General features: G+C 39.5%; 1 protein-coding gene across 2 annotated transcripts; it reads right to left on the minus strand.

Annotated features, from left to right (window-relative positions):
* Nucleotides 1-6,002: 6,002 nt before the first annotated feature.
* Nucleotides 6,003-22,342, minus strand: WDCP (WD repeat and coiled coil containing). 2 transcript variants are annotated; one of them, XM_031595895.2, is made up of 3 exons: nt 20,234-22,342; nt 11,444-11,564; nt 6,003-7,462 (listed from the first exon to the last, which is right to left on the minus strand). In XM_031595895.2, exons 1-3 carry the CDS (start codon nt 22,154-22,156, stop codon nt 7,296-7,298), a joined length of 2,211 nt encoding a protein of 736 aa, XP_031451755.1. In that variant the 5' UTR covers nt 22,157-22,342; the 3' UTR covers nt 6,003-7,295. The 2 variants fall into 2 exon arrangements, 1 of the variants encoding a protein (XP_031451755.1); XR_004167289.2 differs by lacking the exons at nt 11,444-11,564; nt 20,234-22,342 and adding an exon at nt 8,625-9,068 and having other exon boundaries at nt 7,375-7,462.
* Nucleotides 22,343-26,055: the final 3,713 nt, after the last annotated feature.

The following is a 26,055-nucleotide window of genomic DNA, read 5'->3' on the forward strand; positions in this document are numbered from 1 at the left end:
TTGGATGGGGCCCTGGGCAGCCTGGGCTGGTATTGAATGTGGAGGTTGTTGGCCCTGCGTGTGGCAGGGGGGTTGGAACTTCCAAATCAAGCCATTCTCTGATTCTCTGATTCTATGAAGTACACAGTGCAAGTGTAAGTACTGAACAGCACTAAGAATTTCTGCAATTTCTCGTGAAAAAGTGTATTTTCCATTTCATCTCCCTTCTCTCTATAGGACTGGAACACTCAACGCTGTATTACATCTGTCATTGGCACTGGCACAGGATCTTGTGCACTGCAGAGGACAAGAGAGCCTGTTGTCCTTTTGTTACAAATAAATAAGGGTGACCAAAATGTGCACCTTCTACAGCACTACTGATATGCCCTGTGACTTTGATAGATTGAAGGTAGTGCAGGAAAGAAAACTTTTGGGGACTCGTTTCAGTGCTGGGTGGCCAGATGGTGTTATGGTGTTCTAAATCGTGCCCAGCACCCAAGGGCTGCACTGTTCTCTCGTGCTAAAGGCAGAGCTGGGCCAGCAGAGGGCTATACCAGACAGATTGCTGCAGAGGAGCTGAATTCCTCAGTGAAAGACCTGATTTTTTTTCTCTTTTTGTATGAACATATCAGGTGTCAGGAGGAAAGACCACTCTAAAAATGGCTTAGAAGATATTTTTGCATTCATAGAATCGTAGAATATCCCAATTTCAGAGGGACCCATAAGGATCATCGAATCCAGCTCCTGGCTCTACTGTCTGTGCCTAGAATTATACAATCAAGCATTTTTAAAAACTTATTTTCATCGTGTGAATTTTCTCATAAATGTAAACATAAATCTTAACCATGTTCTACAAACAAGCCAAAGACATTGCAAACACATGTAGACATTAGTAAATCTGTCAAAGATGGGCAGTTGTGTAATATTTTGATTGCAATAGAATTGTCTCAGCCTATCAGGTGGCTGATCAGCCTGGATGGTATGTGGGTAGTTATTATTACATCTAGATTGGTTATTTCTATGAATAGGGTATGTCTGATTTGTGTAACCACTGGATGGTTGGTGGTATTGTAGAACAGCATGAAAATGACCATGGCTTGGAACTAGATGATCATTGTGGTCCTTTTCAACCCAGGCCGTTCTATGATTCTATGAAGTAGAATGGATTTGTGTTCTCATAACTGACTTTGCAGCATCATTTTGGTATCTGCTTGTCAAGTTAGTTTGAAACACAATTTTAATAAAAATGTAGGACCTGTTAAAGAATGGCAGGGAAAGAAAATGAAATGCGTGCAACAAGGAGACATGCTGTAGTATCATTATTTATGTGCTCCATAGAGTCTTCCTCTGATTTTATTGAATATTTCCTCACGCAAGGAACATAATATTGTAAGGGAACAGAATAATTTGAAGATACTTGCTGTTAACTTCATAAATATAACATTTTATGAGATCTGCTTAATCTGGGCAATGGACATTACTGAATGAGCAAGAAGATCTCATCATTATTTCTTAATGGGAAAGCTCAGTGAGGCACTGCTGTGTAATTCAGACCCTAAAACCAGATGTGGTAAAAGCCTAAGATCAGTAATTAAAATGTACATGCATTTTAACTGCTTTTTGCTATTACAGTAAAGATATTTGGGGTTTCTTCTTACTTTTTGGAAGTGATTAGTAATAAAGATAATAAAAGATGAGCAATTTTGCAGAAAATGACCAAGACCTGGATGAATATCATGCTGTTACAAGAAGGCAGACATCACTGTGGGATGTGTGAACAGCATCATTGTGTGCAGTCAGTATATGTGAGTAACTTTGGCTGCGTGAAGCCAGAAGGGCTCACTGTATTTCCAAAGTGTAGGCAAAACTGAATGTTTCTGCTCCGTAGTGAAAGGATTTGGAGGGAGTTCCATGTGGCTCCAGCCTTTAGAAGAATAATGAGCATCACTGAAAGTCTGGGGAGATTAAGACAGCGACAAAGTGAGACAGAATTGCTGCCTTTCTCTGCAGCAGTAGCTACCAGCCACGTCTCTGCAGCAGCTTCTGCTCCAAATCCCCATCCCCGTCCAGTCAAAAGGCAAAGCATGTAAACTGTGAATAGTCAAAATCTCTGCTTTGGGACAGAAGGAATGGAGTAGGTGACCTTCCATCCACTGTCACGTGGCTTTGTGTTCAGTCACTGCCCTTGCACCACCCTGCAAGTGCTCAGAAGGCAGCCGTGTCTCCTGACTTGTCTCAGTCTGTTGTGTCCCATCAATAACATGTGAAACTAAAACAGCGGGGTATAAAAAGCGAGACAGCCTTTTGATGAGAAATGTTCTGTTTTATAACTGATTTGGTTAAAACAATTATTTTTACATAATGATTTTTAATATGACAGCATTCCTTCAGAATAATCTTTCCAAGGGTATCTGTAGACAGACTTTTTCAGAAGCAACAATATATTTGCTTAAGTCAGGCATGTCATTGATCTGTGAAAGCACTGTTTTCATCTCTGCTGTGTTGTAGATTAATCCTGCTTTTCAGGCACCCTCTCACCCTCTCATGAAGTTTTGTTTTATGTTGATTACAGGTCCAAGAGTTTTGAGATAACAGTGTATCAGTGGAGATCAGCATGGATCCATTTTGTGTCCATAACTGTGCTGCATACGTGTGCTGCTTTTGTCCCTTGCCTGCTAGGATAGCGTGGTGCCTGCTGACAAGTGGAAGGGATCCTTGCCAAAGGACAGAGTTTGTCGAGTCCTAATGGTTTTAACTGGCAGGTCTGTGCAAATGTCACCTCCTGTGCAGGAAGTCTTCCTGTGCCAGTGCTGGGCTTTGGCACCGCGTGCCTCCAGACATCTGATCACACCTGGCTGTTGACACGCTCGTGTCAAATAATAGTGGAGGAAAGGTAAAGTTCAAGGACCGTGTTGGCTCACTGCAGACAGAGGCTGAGCTGCAGCAAGCGCTTTGGAAACTCAGCTGAGAAGTACCCAAATGCCATTAGTGGGGAGCTGGCAGCCCTCTGTTAGATAACAGCACCAGCAGGGACCTGCTGAGCCTCCGCAAAGTGTGTTTGCATTTAACACAAAGGTGGTGAAACTGCCTCAATCTGGCAGAATGCTGAAGCGATAGTATTCACTAATTAACATATCTAAACATATATAATAGGTGATGCTAATACATAAATTCATTTCTGCTGTGTGGGACAATGGGAAATAAGTTCATAACTTCAACTGACATACTGAATAACCTCTGGGATTCACTTTGCCTGACTTCACATGCTTTAAAGTCAGGTCACATGAGCCTGAAGGACTGAACTGTTTCATCTTAGCAATCTAGGACTATATGGTGGGTTTTTTTAAGATCAAATTAGTTAAACTGTTTATTAAGTGTTATTTAGGAACAGGGAATACTGTGTTGGGATAGAGAGGACTTCTGGTCTACATCTTAGAATCAGAGAATCAGAGAATTGTTACAGTTGGAAAAGACTTCTAAGATCCTCAGGTCCAACCCCAACCCACCCCACCATGCCCACTGCCCACGTCCCTCAGTGCCACATCCCCACAGTTTTGGAACTGTGACCCCATCGCCTCCCTGGGCAGCTGTGCCACTGCATCACTGCTGTTTCTGAGAAGAAATGTTTCCTAATGTCCAACATGAACCTCCCCCAACTAAAGGCCATTTCCTTTTGTCCTAAGGAATATTGGTCTGATGCTTGCAGTTTCATGTTAAGACAAGCTATACGTTCATTGTCCAAGCTAGGAAAACAGATAACAATCAGAAATAGGGAAAAGGAAGTTAGGCTTGATTTATGCTGTCTAAATGATTGAAAGTGTGCTAAAAGGAAATTTATAACTGAGATTTTTAGCATGAGTACAGATAGTAATTTTCTGGAGCTTTATTCAAGGGTACCCAGGTCTTTAGTAATAGCAGAAGAAGGGGAACTAAATGATTGAGGATCATGCAGGGTTCACTTCATACACCTGCAGTAAACTCTGACTTTTAGTTGTTACGAAGAATACCAAGGAAATATTTCACCGTACAAAGTCAGCATCACAGATTGGCCAACAGACATTCAACTGACTTTCATTTTGTCGCATTAAATTTTTATATTGTTTATTATCGTTTTCACTATACTGTTTTCAAAATCAAAAGAGGGGAAAAAAAAACCCAACCACCTGTCATATAACACCCCTGTGCTTAGCAGTTCCCTCAAGGAGGTGGCAACAGAAGGAACCAGGAAGACTAAAACAGATGCCACATGTTTAACAGCAAAGTTATGGAAAACGTAAGGTAGGTTTCAGCTATAATTGGGAGCAGATTGTACTTGAAAGTAATGATTTACTAGCACCTAAAATATACCAGGTTGTATATAAATGTGCTGGATAAAGATGCAGAGGAATTGAAATGGAACTTCAAATTTTCTGGTATGCTGTTTATTTCCCACAAGGGAAGGAGGAGCTGGTATACCATGAAGTGTTCTGAGTGCCACCTGAATGACACACTGAGCACAACTGTTAAACTCTGGCTTCTGATTCAAGTCCCAAGGTTCCTTAGCTTTCCTACTTTTAAATTCTGAAAGAGGCTTCCCCACAGGGTGACTCCAGGCAGGAGTCAGCACAGGGACTCCTCATTGCTTTCCTGGAGGAGCCCGAGCTTTCTGCTGATGACAGGAGGATCCTGAAGAGGGGTTTTGCCCCTTCACAACGTAGAGGTCACCCAAACAACTCTTCCCTTTTTTCTGTTTTGGCCACTGGCTATAAAATAGCCTTGCTGGAGGAAGGTGAATGCTTCCCAATCTGTGTTTTTCTCCTTTTCACAGCCTACGGTCTGCTCAGCTGAGCACAGACTCTTTTTATCTTTCCACATGCCTTTTTCATTGTTTGTGCAAAAATCTTCTGTACAGCTTGTGCTTAATGGAACAGTCTTCTATCTCTCTACTTCACTGATTCTCCATCTGTTCTCCATCCAACCCAAAGCTGAAAATTGATCCTCTGCTTTGCATAAATCCCTTCTGCACTTCCTCCAGTGCTTTTATTACTTTCAGTTTTAAATTTACAGCCCTGTGATAGACACTATATAAAATACTTCTGCACTGGACCCCTAAATCATTACCTGTAAACAAATATTTCTTCACTTAGGAGTCATTTGGTTGTAATTGCATGCACATGATTTAAACATTTTCAAATTGAGGTAGATGTGCACGATGTGTGTTCAGAAGCGTGGAAGGTATTGTTGTTTTTTAATGTATTAATTTTTCATTGATTGTAAAGAACTCTTCTCCTAAGCCATCCTGTGCAATTCTAAATGCCCTCAAATGAGAACTGGGGTCCCCATTTGTGACTAATTGTGCTGAATAACAATAGTGACTTCAGACAGACTGGTTCCTACTTTGGTCCATGAATCATACAGCAAGGGAAAACAATGTCCTCGAATTATAACAAATAAAAAAAAACTTTGTTAAACATCACAGAATTAAGTTTTTGAATGTAACAGTCAGCTATGCCCTGAAACTAATTGTTCTGTCATCTGAAAGTTTGTTGGCCTCCTTTTATCTCCAGTGAACCAAACCAAACTTTGATAGCCATTCTGGCACAGAAGCTCTTTTCATTCCCGTTCTCAACATTCAGATCATTTCGTAGAAAAGTAGTACATTAACAATTAAAATGGTAGCATGGCAGGATGACATTGAAATGCCTAGTGATAATTATAAGTTCGGAAGTAGCTTTGATGCACGCACTTCCTGATCTTAATAGTTAAGATCTCCCCCTTTGGTTGCTGTGATGGCACTAAGGCATGAAGTTGACAAAAGGTGGAACGTGAGTATTCCTCCAACAACAAGGAATCCTTTGGAATAATGCATATCATAAACTCAAAGAAACTATGGAGTACAGATGGAAGTGTGTTGATGTGGAACCAACCTGGGAGGCTCAGTCCTGTTTTTGTTCAATTTTGTATGTTTGTAGTGCAGATCTGTTCCATATAACAGACATTTTGTGTTTCAGTAGCCTCATATAAGTGGACCAACCTGTGGGACTATCACCATTCCCTTTGGAAGGCAATACTTGTCCAAAAACATTTCCTTTAGTTCTTCCCTTAGTTTAGCCTAAATATTCCTACAAAATATATCCTTCCATCATTTCTAGTTATTATAATTTAAGTTTACTTGGCCACATGCCTATGTATTTTAAACACCAGATTCTGCTGTGAGACACGAGGATGTTGTCCAGATATATTTTGCTTCTTCAAAATACATAACATGATTTAGAAATCTGGCAGTACAAATACACCCAGCTACATCTCACACCTGAGCCTGCAGGCTTGTTAGAACAATGATGCCTTAGTCTGTGGGAAGATGTTTGCATGAGAAGGACATTACTTATTTCAGTGAATTGAAACTGTTCTCAGAGTGAGGTTCATCTGAATAAATGGAAATGTCTGTATTCAGAGCAGTCACACCAGCTTGCTTTGCAGCCAGTAGAAAGGAATAGGCACTTAATTACTTATTTTGTAGGGGTGGCTCACCATGACCAGTATTACAAACTATGGTAGTACACGAATAATCTGCTATAGGAGCGCTTTCCTTTATTTGTCTGATCATCCAGGTGCCTGGATGGCTATTTCAGCACAGACATCTGCATTTAGCCAAATGACATTTACACTCAATGTCTTTGATCTTTCATTTACCCGACAAGTTGGGTTTTTTTCCTTTCTCTTTAGTGTGCATGTATAAATCTCCATGCTGTGTGAGACAGTGACAGGACACCGTGATGCAGCCGTATTTGTAGCTGAACATTTTCATGTTAGAATTATGCATTTCTGAAAATGTTGCAGGTTTCCATGGGACCCATAGGAACTTCATATAGAGCCAAAAAGTGCTTTCCCTTCTCTTTTTGCAGTTTTCCTTAGTGTATAAATGCTCGTTAGTAGCTCTTTCTCCAGCTTTTGTGTAGGCTGTACTCCCATATTGGTTGGGCTGGTTTTTACTGCATGATTTTTAGCATACTGTTGTTTCTCCCAGAACATCCTGACCACAATTAGAGGCTTGTCACTGCTCCAGCCCACTGGCAGTCATTAATAACAAAACGTTATTAATAACAATTAATAACACTGGTAAACTCCATTTTAGGTCTGATCATGCTGAAGAAATCATGAGGGTGTAGTCAACCCTAGGACTCAGCTATTGTGTGACCGTGCCACAGATTTTAGTCCAAATATATGGAAAGTAGTGAAGACAACTTTCTAGTCATTCAGTGTCTGATACCACAGAACATCTCTGTATTGCTTTAGGAAAAAAACAAAAGGGATCATTGGTGTTCTTTGGTGAGCACTTATGTCACTCTGCTTGGTGGCTGCATTAAACTGCCCTTTTTGTAGGAGTGATGACCGCAGACTTCGGAACTGTCAGTTCCATCCCTTATGATTACGTCCTGTCTTGCTTTGAATATTAATGGCACAAAGCCATCCTTGTCTGCAGTGAGCACGATCCAAGAAGAGCCTACAAAAGTTAAGCAAAAAAGAAAACGAGTTATATAAATTGTACAGAGATGTTTTAAAACAGTCATCCGGCGCATGAGCAGAGCGGGCTTCCTTTTGCATTGAGCCTCATTACCCTCATGACATTAAGGCCTGGCAGTCCGTGCTAACCACACCTTTGTGTAAATGCAAAGGGAGGCAAAATGAAAGCTCTTGAAAGTTTTGAGGCATTTTGTACCTTATCACAGAATCACAGAATGGCCAGGGTTGGAAGGGACCTCAAGGATCATGAATCTCCAACCCCCTGCCACATGCAGGGCCACCAACCTCCACATTCAATACCAGCCCAGGCTGCCCAGGGCCCCATCCAACCTGGCCTTGAACACCTCCAGGGATGGACGGGGCACCCACAGCCTCTCTGGGCAGCTGTTCCAGCACCTCACCACTCTCATATCAAACCTTATTGAACTTAAGTGGAAAACACACATATCTTTGCCAGTTCTGATAAACAATGATATCTCCATTTTCTGAAACCTCAGACGGCCAACTTTGATCCACCTCTGCCTCTTCCATTTCCTCATCTGCTGTACCCAAACAATGAATCACAGAATTGCAGGGATTGGAAGTCTTCAGCCATTTCTACACACCACTGAAAAGAGCCTGGCCTCATCCAATTGCCTCCCACAGTTTAGGTATTTATGACCGTTGATCAGATCCCCTCTCAATCTTCCCTTTAGATCCAGATCTCCCAGCCTTTCTTTATACAGGAGATACTCCAGGCCCTTTATCATCCTTGTCGCTCTCCACTGGACTCCTTCTAGGAGTTGGTAAAGAAAATGGTTGTACTGTATTTATTTTAGAGGGAAATGGGGGTTTTCTTCTCCTGCACTAAGCCAGGGTTGTGCAGTATGCTTACAAATTCATATAGCAAATGGAAGGAAGTTACAGCTCAATGATTTACAGAATTGATACTATAAAATTTTTCATTCTTCAATTATTAATCAGAACTTTTTGTAGAGAAGAGATTGAACAAAATTCAAATGATATTTTTAATGTGGTTTTTTTTTTTTTTCCCTGAAAAAAAAAAAAGAGACAAGATTACATGAAAAAAGACATCAAAATCATTCAGGTTTGCTTTCTATATCGCAAAGAAACAGAAATTAAACTTAACCCTTCAATTTTACCTTCCTTTGAAAGTAAGTTTGAAAATGAAGCGATCTGTACTATTTTTTCTTTAATGATTCATCTCTTTCCTGTTGGAGTGGATACTGCAGCTGTTACAGAAAATTCTGTCTTTTGTTCGGTTTGACATTTTGTGGAAAGGAAAAAAATGAAAACAAAGTGTAGCAGCTGGTAAGCATTGCGGGAGCCTTCATGTCACACACTGTTCTTAGAGAGTACGATCCTGCCATGGCTGGGTGCTGCCATTAGCTGGGATTTGAGGTGAAGAAAGCCTTGTTACAGTTGTTGTTCAAATTTTTATTTTGGGGACGTAAAACTGTTTTTAAAAAGAATGTGGAAGAAGAAAATGTAGGGGATATAAGCTTAGTTTTTGTCATAATGAACCAATTTTACTGGACAAAGCAAATCTCTCCTCCTTATACCGTTAAGAGAGCACCTTTCCAGGCTGCACTATTCCACGTTGTCATGTCACCTGTTACATCATAAGAAGATTGTCATTCCAAAGCATGAATCTTTAATCTTCTGCTCTTAATACTTTCTTATTCTGGACCGTCTTCAGCTTCTGAAAACAATGGGCCTAGAAGTGGAAATTCTGCCATCCAAACTGGTAGTTACATTGGTGGTCAAATTGATAAAGCATATTCTTTTTGTCGTACTCTTAGGACTTTTTATTTTCACCTGTTGAAACATCTGAACTTCTCTGTGTAATTGCTAACACTTGCTTTGAAGCATAACCCACGTAATATATATATTGAAGGTAGGAAAATCTTGTGTTGAATACATTTTCCTTTTGTTATGCAAAGTTCTTACCATGATAACCTTCAGAAAAGAGCGACTTCTGTGTGCTAATTCCAGGGCTCTGTATGGCAGGTTATATTTAGTACAGGTAATGTTATTATAGTTCCTGGACTTAACGTGCACATGATGAAGCCAAGTTCATTGCTCTTATGACTGTTACGATCTTAATAGCTTCACCGTGGGTATGAATTTGGTCTGCAGTTATCAGCTTCTTTATTTCAGCATATTCAAGTTTAATTGTATATTCAAAGTTAAAAAATGCAGGACTGTCACTGCAGTATAAGCACACCCCTGATTACATCCCTTTTAATTGTAAAATGTTAAAGGATGGAAGTGACATTTTTGAACACCAAATTTAATATTCAAGCCTAGTGGCGAAGGAAAGGTTTAGGAATTTAAACCTCTACTGATCATAAGTGAATGAAGAGATGCATAACAACCTCTGCCCAGAACCTGACAGTTCTTCAGGATTATGGTGAGTTTGAGAGTGATTCTTGATTCAGTCTTTCTGATGTCAACAGATTTGATTTCTGAAACGCCAAGCAGCGCAATGAAGAGGCAGAGGCACCTTAGGGTTCTGAAGTCTAACTCAGGAAATTGTAGAGTTCTACTAACTTAATATTCAGTCGTCCCATAGAGCTGAAAATAGACATTCTCCATCCCATCGCTTATCATTGTCATACTGAATAACGGGCCATGAAAACCTGTTTTCATTATGGATATTTCCTTCCAAAATCAAGAAGTGGAAATGTAAGTCAAAAAATTACCTTCTTCTTGCCCTGCAAAAGATAGCATTATCTGCATTGCATTATCACAGAACCCTGCTGGGAAACAGTGCAGGCCTCTGCAGCGAGTGAAGGTTTTTTATCACAGAATCACAGAATGGCCTGGGTTGAAAAGGACCACAGTGCTCATCTAGTTTCAAGCCCCCTGCTATGTGCAGGGTTACCAGCCACCAGACCAGGCTGCCCAGAGCCACATCCACTGTGGTTGTGGCTCCTTTTTATATCGGCCTTCACTGCACTGTACAGTCAAGAGAGACTGCCTTCAAAAATACAGAAGCTGCATATCCTTATATTCTGGAGCAACTTTCAGAGAGCCAGGGAAAAACTGAAATATCCCAGTATGCCTAGGTGAAAGGCACCTCCCTGATCTGTAGTGTATATGGAGCCTTCTTATCAATTAGCCTATTACACACCAGTCATTTGGAAAATTACAGTGTCTTATTACTATCCTTTTCATTTTGCTTTCACCAAGAGTCAAATTCAGTTTTGGTGAGATGGGCTGCACTGCTTGAGCCAATGTGTCTCAGCTTGTTGGGGCTAAGGGCCAAGACAACGAGTTATTCGTGGATCCCTCTGTGTGGAAACAATGCAAGCAGATCGTAATTACAGCCAATACTTTGTACCTCAAGATCATGATCTATCTAGGCTGAGATGAGAAAAGCCATTAGAAGTATCATAGAGAAATGGCTACGAAAAATAATCTGTATATTGCTGAGAAAGTAGCACGCATGAACAGACAGGGACAAGGTAATTCAGTGACCAGTCTGGGGCTAGGTTTTCCCTAGCAGTGTCTGCATTTGTAAGTTAATCAGTGGTGGTGGTAAACGAGTGATGGGAAAATTAGAACACCGAGCTTTACTGTTTGTCTTAGATTAAAATAATCCCAATTGCTACATGAGACATGTCTGTCACGTTCTACAAATGAATTTTCCTCCAGGCTATTCCTTATTGTCAGGTGTGGGACATGCTGTGCAGATAGAGAAGGCAGAATGCCAAAAGGTCTCATAGGGAAGAATTTCTATTTCCATATAACGCAGTGGACTGATTATTTTCTCAGCCTTCCTCTGTAGATGCATCCAACGTATTGCTCTGGTAATAGGTAGCTCTGCAATTACTTAGCATTTAAGTGAATTTAGCTATCACCATTTTCTACAGTACGGGATAATTACCACAAATGGCTCATTTACACTAAAAATCTCAGTTGAAACCAGATATAGATAGAAATAGAAAGAACATACCATGTTTCATTTCAATAATGGTCAGGTCAAACAGCTGCTGGACTAAATTCAAATGGATCTTGCCATCGCAGAGGAGAACATCTTTTGTTTCTTCAGTAACTGCTCCATTTGAAAAATTTTTCTTCAAACACATAAATGCAAAAGAAAAGATCTTGTTAAAGGCTTAGATATTTTACCAGAGTTCTTTTCACCATTCCTCTACTCGTAGTCCTTTCTCCAAGTTCTCTAATAATTTTGCTTATTTTTTTCTCTGTTATTGCTGCAGTTTATCAACGACACAATCTTACAGTCCCATGTGAAGAAGCGTTTGCCTCTTTGGTTTTTGCTTTTTTTGCAGCTCAAAACTGCATGGTCTGTGATATGTAACGTATTAAACCACGTGTACCTGTGTCCATTGGGTCCTTCTGCCTTAAGGTCAATTCAGTGAAAGGGAATATATCATAACTAGTAGAAAGTAGCTGAGATCTTACACTGCCACAGCAAGAGCTTTGCTCACTATCAGTGCTCTATGTGGGTGTTTCTGATAATCATTGTTCAGCTATTCCACCTCAGTAAAATCCCCCATTTCTGGCACAGAGAGAATTTCACGGAGACAATCTCTTAAAAAATATGTCACAACAAGGTAGCTTGGAAACTGTATGGCTTTTTTTTTTTTTTTTTTTTTTAATAGAATATATGGATTTACTTCCCTGGAAGTTGCTCTAACATTCACACAAAAATACACTTTAAACATAAAGGTGGCATAGTTGAGGTGGCATTTCTGATGTTTATCCAGTCTTGAGAATTGACAACATGATGTTCTGTCATTCAGATTGCTACAAAGTGCAAGGACCACAGAATAGCTGAGTTAATATTAGTATGGAATGAAGATATATTTGCACTTACAATTTCCTGCTATCTTTTGAAAGTCAGTCTTAACACTGAAACTTTTCCAGTGACTTAATACCATTATAAAAATATTTGAGTCAGCCATTTGCTTCTAAATAATCTTGCTCTACTTTTGTTCTGCCGATTTCACAGAATCACAGAAGCACAGAATCACAGGGGTTGGAAGGGACCTCCAGAGATCATCGAGTCCAACCCCCCTGGCCAAAGCAGGATCCCTACACCAGGTCACACAGGTAGGTGTCCAGGCGGGTCTTGAATATCTCCAGAGAAGGAGACTCCACCACCTCCCTGTGCAGCCTGTTCCAGTGCTCCGTCACCTCACCGTAAAGAAGTTCTTGCGCACATTGGTGCGGAACTTCCTATGCTCCAGCTTCTGGCCATTTCCCCTTGTCCTGTCTCCGCACACTGCTGAAAACAGTCTGGCCTCGCCACTTTGCCCCCCACACCTCAGATATTTATAGACCTGGATCAGGTCCCCTCTCAGTCTTCTCTTCTCAAGGCTAAACAGACCCAGATCACTTAGCCTTTCCTCATAGGGGAGATGCTCCAGGCCCTTCACCATCTTTGTGGCTCTCCGCTGGACTCTTTCCAAGAGATCCCTGTCTTTTTTGTACTGAGGAGCCCAGAACTGGACACAGTACTCCAGATGAGGCCTTACCAGGGCAGAGTAGAGGGGGAGGATCACCTCCCTCGACCTGCTGGCCACGCTCTTTTTAATGCACCTCAGAATGCCATTGGCCTTTTTGGCCACAAGTGCACACTGCTGGCTCATGGCCATTCGGATCTTTCCTCTCCACACTTTCCACCATGTAACAGAACTTCTTTGGCATTTTTAGGTCTCTTCAAATTATGTAGCATTATATTCTATCGAACCTAAATACAATTAAAACTCAGTGGACTGGATTTTCAGCATGAGCACATGCATTGCATTTGCACTCCAAAGATGCTCTTTGCCTGTACAGGTATTTCATTGGCACGAAGCTTTTCATTGCTGCATAAAGTGGATCGGTGTATCTAACAACTACTTCAATTTCCTAATCCCAGGATGAAATACCAGAGTTTATTCAGACTTGTACCTCAATTAATGAATTATAAAAAGAGGTGGGCTTCAACTGTGACAAGTACCCAAATGGTTTTTTTTCATTAGATATGCATCAGCTCAAAAGTCATCAGAAAATAATCTAGCTCTGCCTCTGTTGACTTGAAAGCAGTCAAATGGACGTGGATGACTCTGTTCTAGAATGATTTCTACTTAACCATGCAGGTTATTTTAATGGCCTTTACAACTGGAAGACACTTTTACATATTCAAAACCACACGGTATTTCGTTTTTATCCTTTCCTATGGTTTTACAGTTTTTCAAGTACAGACATCAAAGCTTACATTTCAGAGGTGCTTGTCTTTCATCACTTTTGGGCCTTATATTGATTCTCCTGTCTTTGTCACACACTCCTGCTCATCATGTTAAACTTGATCACATTTACATTTTATTTTTGCCTGCTGACAAATTTTCTCAAGATTTTTTCTTTTTCCCTCTTCTGTTTGTTAGTTTCTTTTGTTTATGTTTGGTTTAAGTGATGATAACATGTCTCTTTGAGGAATATGTTCACACACGTGTGTTTTCTTGAGAGCTGCATAACTGCTTTTATTCTCTTATTATAGAAGATCAAACCATTACACCAGAAGATTAAGAGATTTACTCAAGGTCATGCAGGTAATTTGTGACCAAGTTAGAAGCACAAATGAAATCTCACTTTAGTACTTGCCATTTTCATGCCTTAACCCAACAACAATTTCCTGGTCAAATCTAAATTTAATCGTCCACTTCCTAAAATATGTATCTGTTTTGCAGTGCTGCTATTAATCTCCAGCAGAAGCAGAAGAGGACTTGCAAATGTCCAATTAAAAGCCCTTACTGTTGGTTGTTCCATTCTAAACCAAAGTTTATTGGTGTACTTAGCACACATTAACCACAGAATAAACAAATATATTTCCACATACTCGAGTGGGTATTTTCAGATAAAGTTTCTGTAGCCAAATTCCTGTAACCTCTCAGGTCCAACCCTCCCTCAACAAAAATCCAACAGAAACAAACCATCAATTCAACAACTGTTTTCCTTCATCTGTGTCAGCCTGCCCCTTGATCATTTTTTATAGCCTATAAAGGATCTTCTGGGCTGCAGCCAGCTGGTCACAGTGTTGCCAATCTGTCTTTCAAAATTCTTGTTTTGCAATACAAATATATATGGGAAGAAAATAATTTACTAAGGCAAAAAAAAAAAAAAAAAAAAAAAAAAGATTTCTGGATTAGGTGCTGTACACTATATGACTGCAGAATAAATAACCTTCTTTTATAGCTTTTTTTGCATCCTGCTGAGCAGCCAGCTAATTCTGCCTCCAGGGCCTTCGCTCTACGTATCTTTTATTTTCTAACTCACAGCCTACAATTACCTGGGTGCAAAGATCATCTTTGTGAACTTAAATTCAATGACTGATGAAACTGTGATATCCTTCATAACACATTACCAACCAAAAATGTTTTGTGCTAACATTGGGTTAGTAATTGCATGCAATTTGAATGTGTTTTTCTTGCATGCGGATGTCTAGAAATGTAAACTCCAGATGAAGCCTCACACTGCATTTCTTTCTGTATGTACCTCCCCCAATGTATCAAAAAACTGCCTTTATTCTTTTCATAAACTTATCATCTTCTTAATTGATACTTGTTTTGCATTCACTTAACACATGCAAGCCTTTGTCTTTCTCAGCTGTTTCCAGACAGTGAGTATCCAGTTTACAGCATCAATTTTTAATACCCTTAATACTGGTATTTCCATTATGCACTTCAAACTAGTTCATCAAATTATGCACTTCAAACTAGGACATCAAATTATAGGTGTGATATCTTGATTCTCTATTGAAAATACTACTAACTTTAGGCCATAAGGAGATTTTAATAGCTTATCTCAACAGTGGTTGGCGACCCTGCACATAGCAGGGGAGTTGAAACTAGATGATCATTGTGGTCCTTTTCAACCCAGGTTATTCTATGATTCTATGAAACTTATAGATTAGCCTGAAGATCAATCATAGGCAAATCCACAAGTTTTTAACCATAGAAACTAACAAAACAGCCTAATCATAGGCAAATCCACCAATTTTTAACCATAGAATCACAGAATCACAGGGGTTGGAAGAGACCTCGAGAGGTCAGAGTCCAACCCTCCTGCTAAAGCAGGTAACCATCTTACACTTCTTCTATTAATTCCAATTCTCTGCTGTCAAACCAGTAATTTTCCCTATGGCACAATTTTGAGTGCTGTGTTGAACCACAGATATTTTAAATATTCTTAAATATTCTTAAATAATCTTTTGTGTTAATAATCTGTTCTTTTATAGAGGAAAAGTATCAGGTTAGTCAATCCTATCTGTGCACTGTTAGATGAAGAAGGGCTGTAGTTGCCCAGAACTCTGTTTTCTTTTTTCTTACACCCTCAATTTCAGCTTTTTGGTTTGTGTTTCATTGAAAATTCAGCTGTGATGCCTTAGTACCTATTAGTCAGCTCGTTCCCCTGCACTCATTGTATGATGCAAGTCAAATCATATAGACATGAAGGATCTGACCAAGAAGACAATGAAAGATAATTGAATGGCTGAGGAAGAGCAATGAAGAGGAATAAGAATTGTGATTTCTGATATTCAAGGCACTGCCTGTCTGGAAGCTTTGTGCAGCATTGCTACAGGTACCAGTCCAGACAGCCTGGACTACTTCCCTTTCTTGTCATGAGTTCCACTTTTGGCGGATCGTTGTTTTATTTTGGTGGAGTTCTCAGTATCCCCACAAGCCCTTAAGTGAGATATTCCAACTGCAACCCTAATTAACCTGTGAGAGAAGTATAAGCCTGTCAAATGTTTAAGTTAGAAGAGATTTGAGGTACTCAGGGGTGCTTAAATCCCAGTGCAGTTTGCATTTATAGCACACAGAAGGACTTCAACTCTTCCAATGCTACAACGCTAGGACTTCTCTGCTCTTGGCTCCCTGTTGATAGTTCTACAATTAATGTTTCAGGTGTCTTGTTATCTAAGATACACCTTATTCCCTCATACATGTGCTTCCATGACCTTTGAGAACTCTTTTTTAAAAAAAGAAAAAACTTGAATCTTAACTTTCTTTCGGTACAAAAACTTGGCTACAGTTTTGATGTTCTACATTCCTTTATCTTTCGTATCCATGCATCTGACAACCAAATGATCTGGCCTAATAAAAGGTGTCACATCTCATGTGCAGACCCTGCTTGTCTGCTATTGATCACTTTCACAGCAGTGTCATCAGAATTTGTTCTTAACAGATTCTTCAACGTTTGCTCAAAATGTTGTCCACGCATTAATCACACCTCGTCTTGACTACTGCAGGTCGTTTATGGTCATCCTAAATCTCTCCCTTCTGAACTTCGAGATGACTAGTTCTTACTCTGGGGAGCAGTCAGAACACCTTCCTCTTCCATCATTTTCATGACTTTCTTCCTATTGCTCAACTCAAGTCGAAATTGCACTTTGGTTCACGCTCTTCTTACTACTGATCACTGAAGTTTCTCCTTATGTCTTTGCTCACTTTACTGTCACCATTATGCAGTGCTCCTCCTTTATCTCCCCTCCATACATTTGTATTAAAAAAAAAAATAAATTAGTGTGATGTGTTTGGATCCCTTCTATTCATCTCCCAGCTCTGCATAAAAACTGTTTATTTCATAGCTGACCTTGTCGATAAAATTTCCTACAGTGAATTATAGAAAGATATTAGAAAAGGACAAATTGATTTGTATACAGTTGTTGGCCAAGGTTAAGAAAGGGAAATCCTGGTGACTAATTCCTGAAAAGAAGTTTATTTCCAGTTTAATCATAAAATATATGCTTTCAGCAATAAAGATTTTTGACATAATGCTGCTTGTGAGCAAAATGTAGGAGTTTTACGATACTCCTCAGATGAAAAAGAATCTTACTCCTTCTGGAGAGGTTTGCTTAAGTGCCATTATTTTCAAATCCAGATTGGCTTTATTTCCACTGTAATTAGCTTTTGAATGAGGCTAGTTTAAATATTCTGCAGCTGTTTCTTTTCTGGGAGATGGATGAGAAAATGGATAAGAAAAGTATCTCTTTTTTTGTTGCAAAATGAAACAGAAATAAATTCCCTCACTTCTTTTTTTCTTGTTAAATAATATCTTACTGCATCTGTCTGTCTGCCCTCCCACGCTAGCCTGAATCACAAGTCTGTATGTGATGAAAGAGCAATAATATTTGCTTTTCAGGGTTGAATGATCAAATCACCTCTGGTGGCTGAATGCTATTACACAAGTGATAGTCGGTGACATTTCCGAAGTGTGAGTGATCATGTTTTTCTTTTAAGGCCGTGGGCTACAAAGCATATAAATTCTGGTAGCACTGCACGGACATGACTTCAGAGAAATTATGGGCAGGCTGGCACTAACAGGATAAACAAAGGTTTTGAAGACTATTTAGTAAGCAGACATTATGAATTATTAAGTAACATACTTTCTGGTTTATGTTAGGATTTTCTAAGCAGAACTGGAATCTTTCTGTATGTCAATACTGCTTCTGCATAGCAGTGTTCATAACTGGCTGTTAATTATAGCTGCTTTTTTTTTAATGTTTGAAACTTTTACATTTGTAATGTGTAAATGTGGTTATGTAGTACCGGTCATTATATTTTATAGAACAAAGGATTTCTCAATCAAGATTGGGCCTCTGCTGTGCTGGGGATTATGCAAACACTTAAGAAGATGCAGACTTGGCACAAAAAGTTGACAGATAATGGCCATATTATAGACTGGACTGCAGTGTTCCTGAAGTTTAGAATGTTTTCCACTGGCTGATATTTATATCATAAGGCAATAAAGCTATTTCCTGACTCTCTGCACTGTGAACAGTGCCTGGCTGGAACCCACAGCCCAGCTGCTCTCTGAGCTCCCGGAGCGTTAATCAACTCCTGGAGGAGAATCAAGGTTCAGATGTCTCAATCCAAACTAATCAAAACAACTATTTTCTGAAAAAAATTATTAGCTGCCTACGAAGCAAATATTTCCTTCTCCGTCTGGAGACCTTTTTGCCATCACTCTATTTTTCATTATCTTTTGGCATCATTTTGTGATCCTGTTAGATTTCAGAAGAGGAGCGGAGCTATGAGAAGCATTAAAAGTGAGGCTCAAACAGAAAAGCCATGTGTTTTGGAAAGCCATGAAGTGGCACTTTTTCTGAGTCATTATAATGTAGGACCAGAGGGGCTTTCTTCTGGTTCAATGCAAAATTTAACCTGCTTAGAGAAATAAGAGTCTGCTTCTCTAAATGCACTTAGTCTGGCAGAATCGTAGGCCTGCTGGTTTTATTGTCTTTGTCTTATTCCCAAAGAGATCAACTGGAAAATTATTTCTTACTGCTTGTGCAAGTCAACATGTGCACAATGAATTCAGATCTTAGATTAATAGTAGGTGCCACAACCAGAACTTCTCTTTGGAAAGATTAATCCTATTGAATCCAAGAGATAGAGCTGCTTGTAAAATAAGTAAATTGATTTATATTAAGAAAACAGTATTAATTTGAACATGCTGGAGAACAGAAGAGCATGCTTCTTGGCAAATAAAATCCTAAATTATTTTCAAAAGGCATCTTGCTTTTTTTCACCAGAATTCATATAATATATCAAAGTTATGGTACTAATTCAGATCAAAAGCTTTGCTTTTATCCAGTCTACTGAGCATACTAGAATCTGCTAAAATGCCAAGTGAACAATTGCTAAGAACTAATGAATATTTTTGAATGGAGTCACGGTTCCCTTAATGAGTGTTTAAGCATGGATATTTACATGTCTGTATTACCCTTCCAAGTGAAAGGAGGCTGTATAGCTGTGAGTCAAATCTGTTCAAGAAACAGGTACTTTGGCATCATCAGTATGAAATAAATGTATTACTCGGCATAATTCTGCTTATCTTGGATAAGAATCCACTTGAAATTGGCATCAACGTCCTGAAAAGCACCCCAGTTTCAGCAGCAACACAACTAATATTAGCATGACCAAAACTATTATCAGTATAGTATCGGTATTACTGCTAATAATGCTAAGAATTATAGCAAGAAATCATTGCACAGTCTATGTTCCCAAGTTGAAATTCTTATAGAAGCCAGTAGGAATTTTGCTAAAACAAGGGTGGGGTAGGAACATGATTTGACATTCATATCTTTTTTTAATGAAATGATAATTACATACTGGCAGATTTTTTTCTGAAAATTTGAAGTGATAAAACTTGCAAATTGATTATGTCCAGCTGTGTAAAGATTAGCAGTAAGACAAGTAGAAATAAGCCAACTTTGTATCATCTGCGTCTGAATTGTCCATAAATTGAGATTCACTACTTTGTTTCAGCCTTCACGAGAGTCTAGTTACCTTCAAATTTTGGATTTGAGCTTAGGTTTGAATTGATCAGGTTTCTAGTAGGGACGTCTAATTATGGCTACTTGTAGGCTCATCTCTACACTAAGCTAACACATAAATACTTTTTGTGCATCATTAACTGCACGACTGTTCTCTTATACGATAGCTGCACCCAAAATCAGCTACTATGCAAGACTGTTTTGCTAAGAAGTTGTGCAAAGAAGACAGACCCCCTGTGTGAAATATCCTCTAAGTCACTCACAACATCCTTAGTTATTGTTTCAATAATAAATTACAATACCATTTAAAATTAAGCTTGATGCCAAACTCAGTTTACATTTCTCATGAGTTGACAAGAATCAAACTGCATCCTCTTGTTTTTAAGTGGTACAAATAGAAGATATAGTTTAAAACATCAGTGCCCCATCACAGTGTTTTTAAATTGATGAAAAATTTACCTGGTAAGTGATATGAATGACCGGTGGTTCTTGTGAACTTGGGTAAGTTAAAGATACCCTTCTCCCGTTTTTAGCAAAGTCTGTTATTTCAGAAAGACTCAGCTGTAAGTCATTGAAACTGCCACAAAGTCTCTCTAAATTTCTAGATATGTGACTCATGCCTCTTTCACTTGGCAAATTGTTGTTTTTAGGAGAACTTGATGTTTCTTCAATTACATTGAACTGCACTTTAGGGGAAGCTGGTCTGCTGGAAAGCCTGGCAGCTGTTCCAAAACCAAGAAGAGCCATTGAACGATTGATAGGTTCAGCATCCAAAGTTTCCAAGGCAACAGAGGGGTCACCTGGGAGCTTTTTCTCATCCAAATCACTAACACTTGATGAAGAGCTCTGCTCATAACTAGGGCTCTTCACATCTTCGATGAGTCTTCTCCTGCCGCTGGGAGATTGAATAACTGTACTTCTTGGTATTAACAGGTCTCTACTTTGATGTTGGTCTTCTGTGGCAAGGTTTTCAAAGAATTTTCTTTTTCCAGGTATGTTCACAGATGATACAAAGTTATAAAGCAGATGCTGCTTCGTGTCTGGCGGCGTTGAAGCATCTTCTTCCAGCATCAGTTCTTTGATCATCAAGCGCATTACATACCTGTCCGAGCTTGAAGATGGAATAAGATTTGGCTCAGGGAACTTCTGTTTCCCAATTAATATCAATAGGAGTTTATCTGTCAAAAAGCATAAGCCTTTTGGTCTTTCATTTTTTTCCAGCTGGATTTGTTGAATATGAGGCATGCAGGAAGAGGTTACTGAATACACCAAAACAATGTTAGAAGTATTAGAGGCTACTGCCACAATCTGAGCTCTGAGGTCAAAAGCCATTATATCAGGAACCAGAATACCTGGGATGTTGACTTTTCTGGTGGTGGTTACCTTCCTTTCAAAAGTCACCAAGATCAGGTAAGAAGAATCTTGACCATTTATTGCTGCAGAGTCTTTGCGTTTCAGAGTAATGAGAGGACTGGGATCAGACCGACGGTGATTTGCAAGGATGTGGGTTAAATCCAAAGGACCTGATGAAGAAGAAGCCACTGAATCAACAGTGCCTGATCTATCAGAGTCTGTGGATTTTCTTCGCAAGTCCATGGAGTACTCTTCATCACCAAGCGCTGTAGTAGACTGCGAGGTTAAAGAACTAGTTTCGGCACCAGATGGCATATCAAATGTAATGCCCGCGTTCAAACCACAGATATTATCTAAAGGAAGCTCAGTAGCTACAGCAATTTGGAAATCCAGTGTGGCTTCTATAGCACAGATATATCCTCCCACATCAAAGACTGGGCAAAAGGAGCAGGCATTTAGAGTTTTTTGAGCATCATCCCATATATAGGAATGCAGGGTGCTGCCTATAGCAACTACTAAGCGATTACCATCCTTAGTCCAGCAAGCACAATGAATAAGCCCACTGCTTTTGATATCTGCCTTAACTCTGGCATTGTCCGTTCGAACAGTGTGCAAGACTGAAGCATCTCTTTTCGTAAGGACAGCCAAGACCTCCTTTTTTGGATGCCACACACAGCCCTGGGAAAGCAATGGGAACGGCTCACCAATTTCACAAGTCTGAGAAATCAAGGGTTTGTTCTTCTCTGCAGTGCTGTGGCCCAGCCGCCAAACGCTAACGTGCTTTTTATGCTGAACAGCAAGCAGAGCTGGGGTCTCTGTAGAGCAGCACGGGCCCCAGTAAAGCCCATGCACGTGTTCAAATTGACCAACAACATTTGAGTCTCCAAACTTCAGCTCTCCATTATGATAATATAAAGCAGTCAATATCACTTGCTTCCCATCTGTCCAGGCAATTCCGTGCACAGGATGGATGGCTTGGTATAAAGCATTGAGGCCGGTTCTCAACAGTTTCGCCTTTCCCAGCTCCATATTTTTAGGCTCTCTGTCTACTGGTGATTGTTCCAAAGATGAGAATCCATGGAATTCATTTGCAGATCATGATGAGGAAAAAAATGTCTTTTATTTCCTTCCCTTCCTTTTGCAGAATGAAGCTGTTTTGTTTTTTCCTTTTCTGCTAGTTGTTGAAGAGCCTGTCTTGTGAACTCCTTCCCAGTAAGCCTGCAGCTGCTCTTCTAAGTATAAATCCATGTCAAAGCTGCTTTTGCTATGTCTTTTCCTGGGAGGAGTTATCATCTTCATGTGATGCCTAACAAGGTTTAACCAATTACTGGACGTTTTTGTAGGAGTCTATTTTTAACTCTTTACTGCTGGGTGTATCTTTAAAAATAGCATTCTAATACCTTGACCTTCACTGAACGAAGGTCTTTGGTGAACAGTGGAGAGAGATCATATACTGTTAAACCTAAGCATTACGCTACGGCCTGAAATAATGACTTAACACTTCTTTCAACCAGCCTTTGAAGGGTAAAAGAAGATTTAAATATATCCGAGAGCTGCACAAAGCAGATTGCAATCTCCAGTGGACAGTACTTTTCAGATATCTAAGATCTCAGTGGCTATGAAATGAAGGTAGAACAGAGAAATTACATTCTGCTAGTAATTATAGGAAGATGAAGAAAGGTGAAATAAAAAAAAAAAAAGACATTCTCAAAGAAGACATTGAGATTAATGTTCATTTTACTGGATCCAATTTTGCAGCTGCAAAGAAACACTGATTTTGACTAATGTGAATAAATTATACCTGGGCAAAGAAGGTTTTCAGCTGACAGATGTAATAACTACAGCCAAAGGTTTAAGACAACTATATGCATTCTGTATCTTTGGCTGAACTCTAGAATCACTGCATCATTAAGGTTGGAAAAGATCTCTCAGATCATCTAATCCAACCATCCACCTACCAACAATATTGCCCACAAATTCTTCATATATTTTGTAATACTTTATATATATACTTTATGTATCTTTATATACTACCTGTCAAAAGGAGATTTCTTGTTTCTTGGAAAATTTGTTTTAATGTCCTTTTTCAAGATGTTTTTATTGAAGATGGTGAGAACCACTAGGGAACTCCCAAATTTATGTACAGTAATCATGCTGTATTCTCACTTACAGCCATTTCATTTTGTAGATGATTTCATTCAAAATCAGAATACTTTGTCTTCATCGAGGACAAGCCAGCAGTGATGACTAGAATAGGTAAAAATTATCCTGTTTCCTACCATAGAGCATCTTTATATCCTGAACTAGAACTTTTCTAGAAAGTTTGAAGCCAATCAGTAAAAGGGCTTAGAAGATACGGACTTACACTGTTCATTTACAGCAAAGGAGATTCAGAGATCTGTGCCTACGGAGAACCTTTGTAACACAAATACAGTGAATTCAAGATAAGGCCAACAGGAGCCAGGCTATGGGGACACAGAACCTTTGAAGGGTTTGCTGTGGCCTTTTGGTGAATTTCTAATGCTTTGTGTTCCTTGAAAGCTGCAGAGTTTGGACACACACACCATGAGGCTTACCCTCTAGCAATTGAGTTTGAACGTCGGGCTCCACTGGAACAGCATTTGAGGATCCCAAGAAAAACTTCCTCCCGTGGTTCATTCTGTGGGTTTTTGAGTGGGAGAGAATAATGTGCAAAGAGAATCATTGAGTACCTCCACAAACACAACACACAGGGAAAGTAATTTGAGACATGATGACATTTCAGAGTTCATCTTTAAATAATTTTCTAAATAATAGAAGACTTGTAAAATATACAAGGGGAAAAAACTGGAGTTATACCATGGGGACAGAACTGAAATAGTGTACTCTGGATCAAATCAAGTTCCAGATGCAGACAGAAGGCGAATGAAAGAGACAAAGAGATTTTGTTTGACACAGTCTCAGTTCAGATACAACCAGGGAGGGGGACGTTCCTTTCATTCCACTCATCTATTTTTCTGGAAATGGGTAAAACATTTTAATAATATTCCTGTGTCCCCTTGGCATGCATAGATCTATACAATGCATGAAATAAAGTCTGGTAATTGAAAGCTGCCCTGGCAATACTTTAGTTTTCCTTTGAGACTCAAGAAAGCAACAAGAAGAGTAATCTATTAGTAATTAGTAATTAGTAATCATTGAGCACACTCACAGACTCTACGCTGATACTGAGCTAGATTCTCATCCTATTCCTAACTGTGCCTCTGATTAGCTTTGCTTTAAGGTGTTCCAGCTGATGCTGGTCTGGTTGTTAGAAGTACCACACAAAGTCTAAGCCTGAACGCAGTCCACTGATGGTGAGTTCATTAACAGTTCTGTTAATAGCACAGAGCTGTTGAGGAGCGGGGTGGAGTTCCCATAGTTCACAACGAGTGTTGGAAAACCAAAACCAGCCCTCATAGTTGCAAAGGTTGTGAGACTCTTTCTATAACTGTGATTTTATGGTGCTGTTTTCTCACATTGCTGTACCCATTATTCACCTCTCTCTCCTGGGAAACTGTGAATGCTTTCTGTATTCAATATGAATCAGAGCTAATGAGATGCAGGCTCTTAAATATACTTCCTTGCCTGTTTCCAGTCTAGGGGAAGATAGGTATCTAACTATCTCTGTGGATCAGAGTTCAGTGCCTTGCTGGAAATGCTGAGACTTCAGCCTTCATTTTCTCCTTTATTCATGGTAAAACAACTCCTTCTGGGCTAAATCTTGCTTCGAGTTAATTAAATTGATGTTAATATTCCTGGTGACTTCAAAGGAAGACAGATCCAGCTCAATATGTAATGAAAACATAACAGTAATAATTTTTCTAATAGTAATTTAACTCAAACGTATAAAATATCTAATGCTTTGTGATATCTCTACTTCAAAAACATTTCTATTTAAAGCTACCCAGCATGATTTCACCAATTTAAGTTGATGTGTCATTGAGTTCAATACTTTCAAGAAGCTTGAGTAATGTATTTATTTTTCCACATTGACATTTCTTTTCCTCGAGATGTGATTCTAAAAAACAGTTATCTGTCACAAGCTGACTGGAACAGAATGTGAAAGTGATGTGCAGTTAATAAAGATACAAAATACGTAATCCATCAGAGCAGATCTACTGATCACACGATGTAAATCAGCATCCTTCTGACACTGCTATGCCTGGGTGCTGTTACTGCTCTCCAAATAGGATTTCAGCTGCTCTTTTTTTTTGCTAGCAAGGTACGTGTCAGGTAAAGTGGGAAAGAGCTAATGAGTGGTTGTGTTAGTTAAATAAATTCGTTCAAGCAGACTGTTCAGAAGCCTGGTTAATTTCAAAACATTCTGTAAATTATTATTTAAAGTAAAGCCCTGAGCTTTTCTATGCAGGCTATATTCAAACTAATGAGAATCCAGGCAGGGATGTCACAGCTTCTTGTGTCTCAGGGTGAGACTTTTGGCCCACGGGGATGGGGGTGGAGAACCAGAGCATTCTGGAAGGACACTTCATTCTTGCTCCCACCCAGACTGTTGGGCTCAACCTTTTTCTGCCTTTCACAATGCTAAAGCAAAATAGGTGAGGAATTAGGAAGGAAGGCACGTAGAGGGTAGTTGTGCAAACACAATCACAGAGAATGAGATTCAGCTCACTTTTAATTGTAGGGATGGGATTCATCTCCCAAATTAATATGCTGATGTTGATGTATATACATATAGCTGCCTACAGGAAAGTAGAACCCAAGCTCCCATGGAGGAAATGAGCTGGGCCTCACCTTCCTGACACAACTCCTGGCATAAACAGCATGGTTGTCTAAGTCTGCCCCTCTGCTTACTGACTCATTTAAAAATTATTAGGGAGAAATTGACCTTTTTAGGGCATGATTCATTCCGCTCTAAGGTACCTAAAATAAACAAATGATTCTTGCTT

This window comes from Phasianus colchicus, chromosome 2 (genome assembly GCF_987193195.1).
Source record: "Phasianus colchicus chromosome 2, bPhaCol1.hap1.1, whole genome shotgun sequence".
NCBI lineage: Eukaryota > Metazoa > Chordata > Aves > Galliformes > Phasianidae > Phasianus > Phasianus colchicus.

Bases quoted from the DNA above. Each gene is read 5' to 3' on its own strand.
- WDCP (XM_031595895.2), bottom strand. From the start codon at position 22,156: ATGGAGCTGGGAAAGGCGAAACTGTTGAGAACCGGCCTCAATGCTTTA. The intron at 11,565-20,233 runs GTAAATTTTTCA...ATGTGTTTGAAG, and splicing joins TCATTCATATCACTTACCAG to AAAAATTTTTCAAATGGAGC. The intron at 7,463-11,443 runs GTATGTTCTTTC...TAACTTTTGTAG, and splicing joins CATTATTGAAATGAAACATG to GCTCTTCTTGGATCGTGCTC.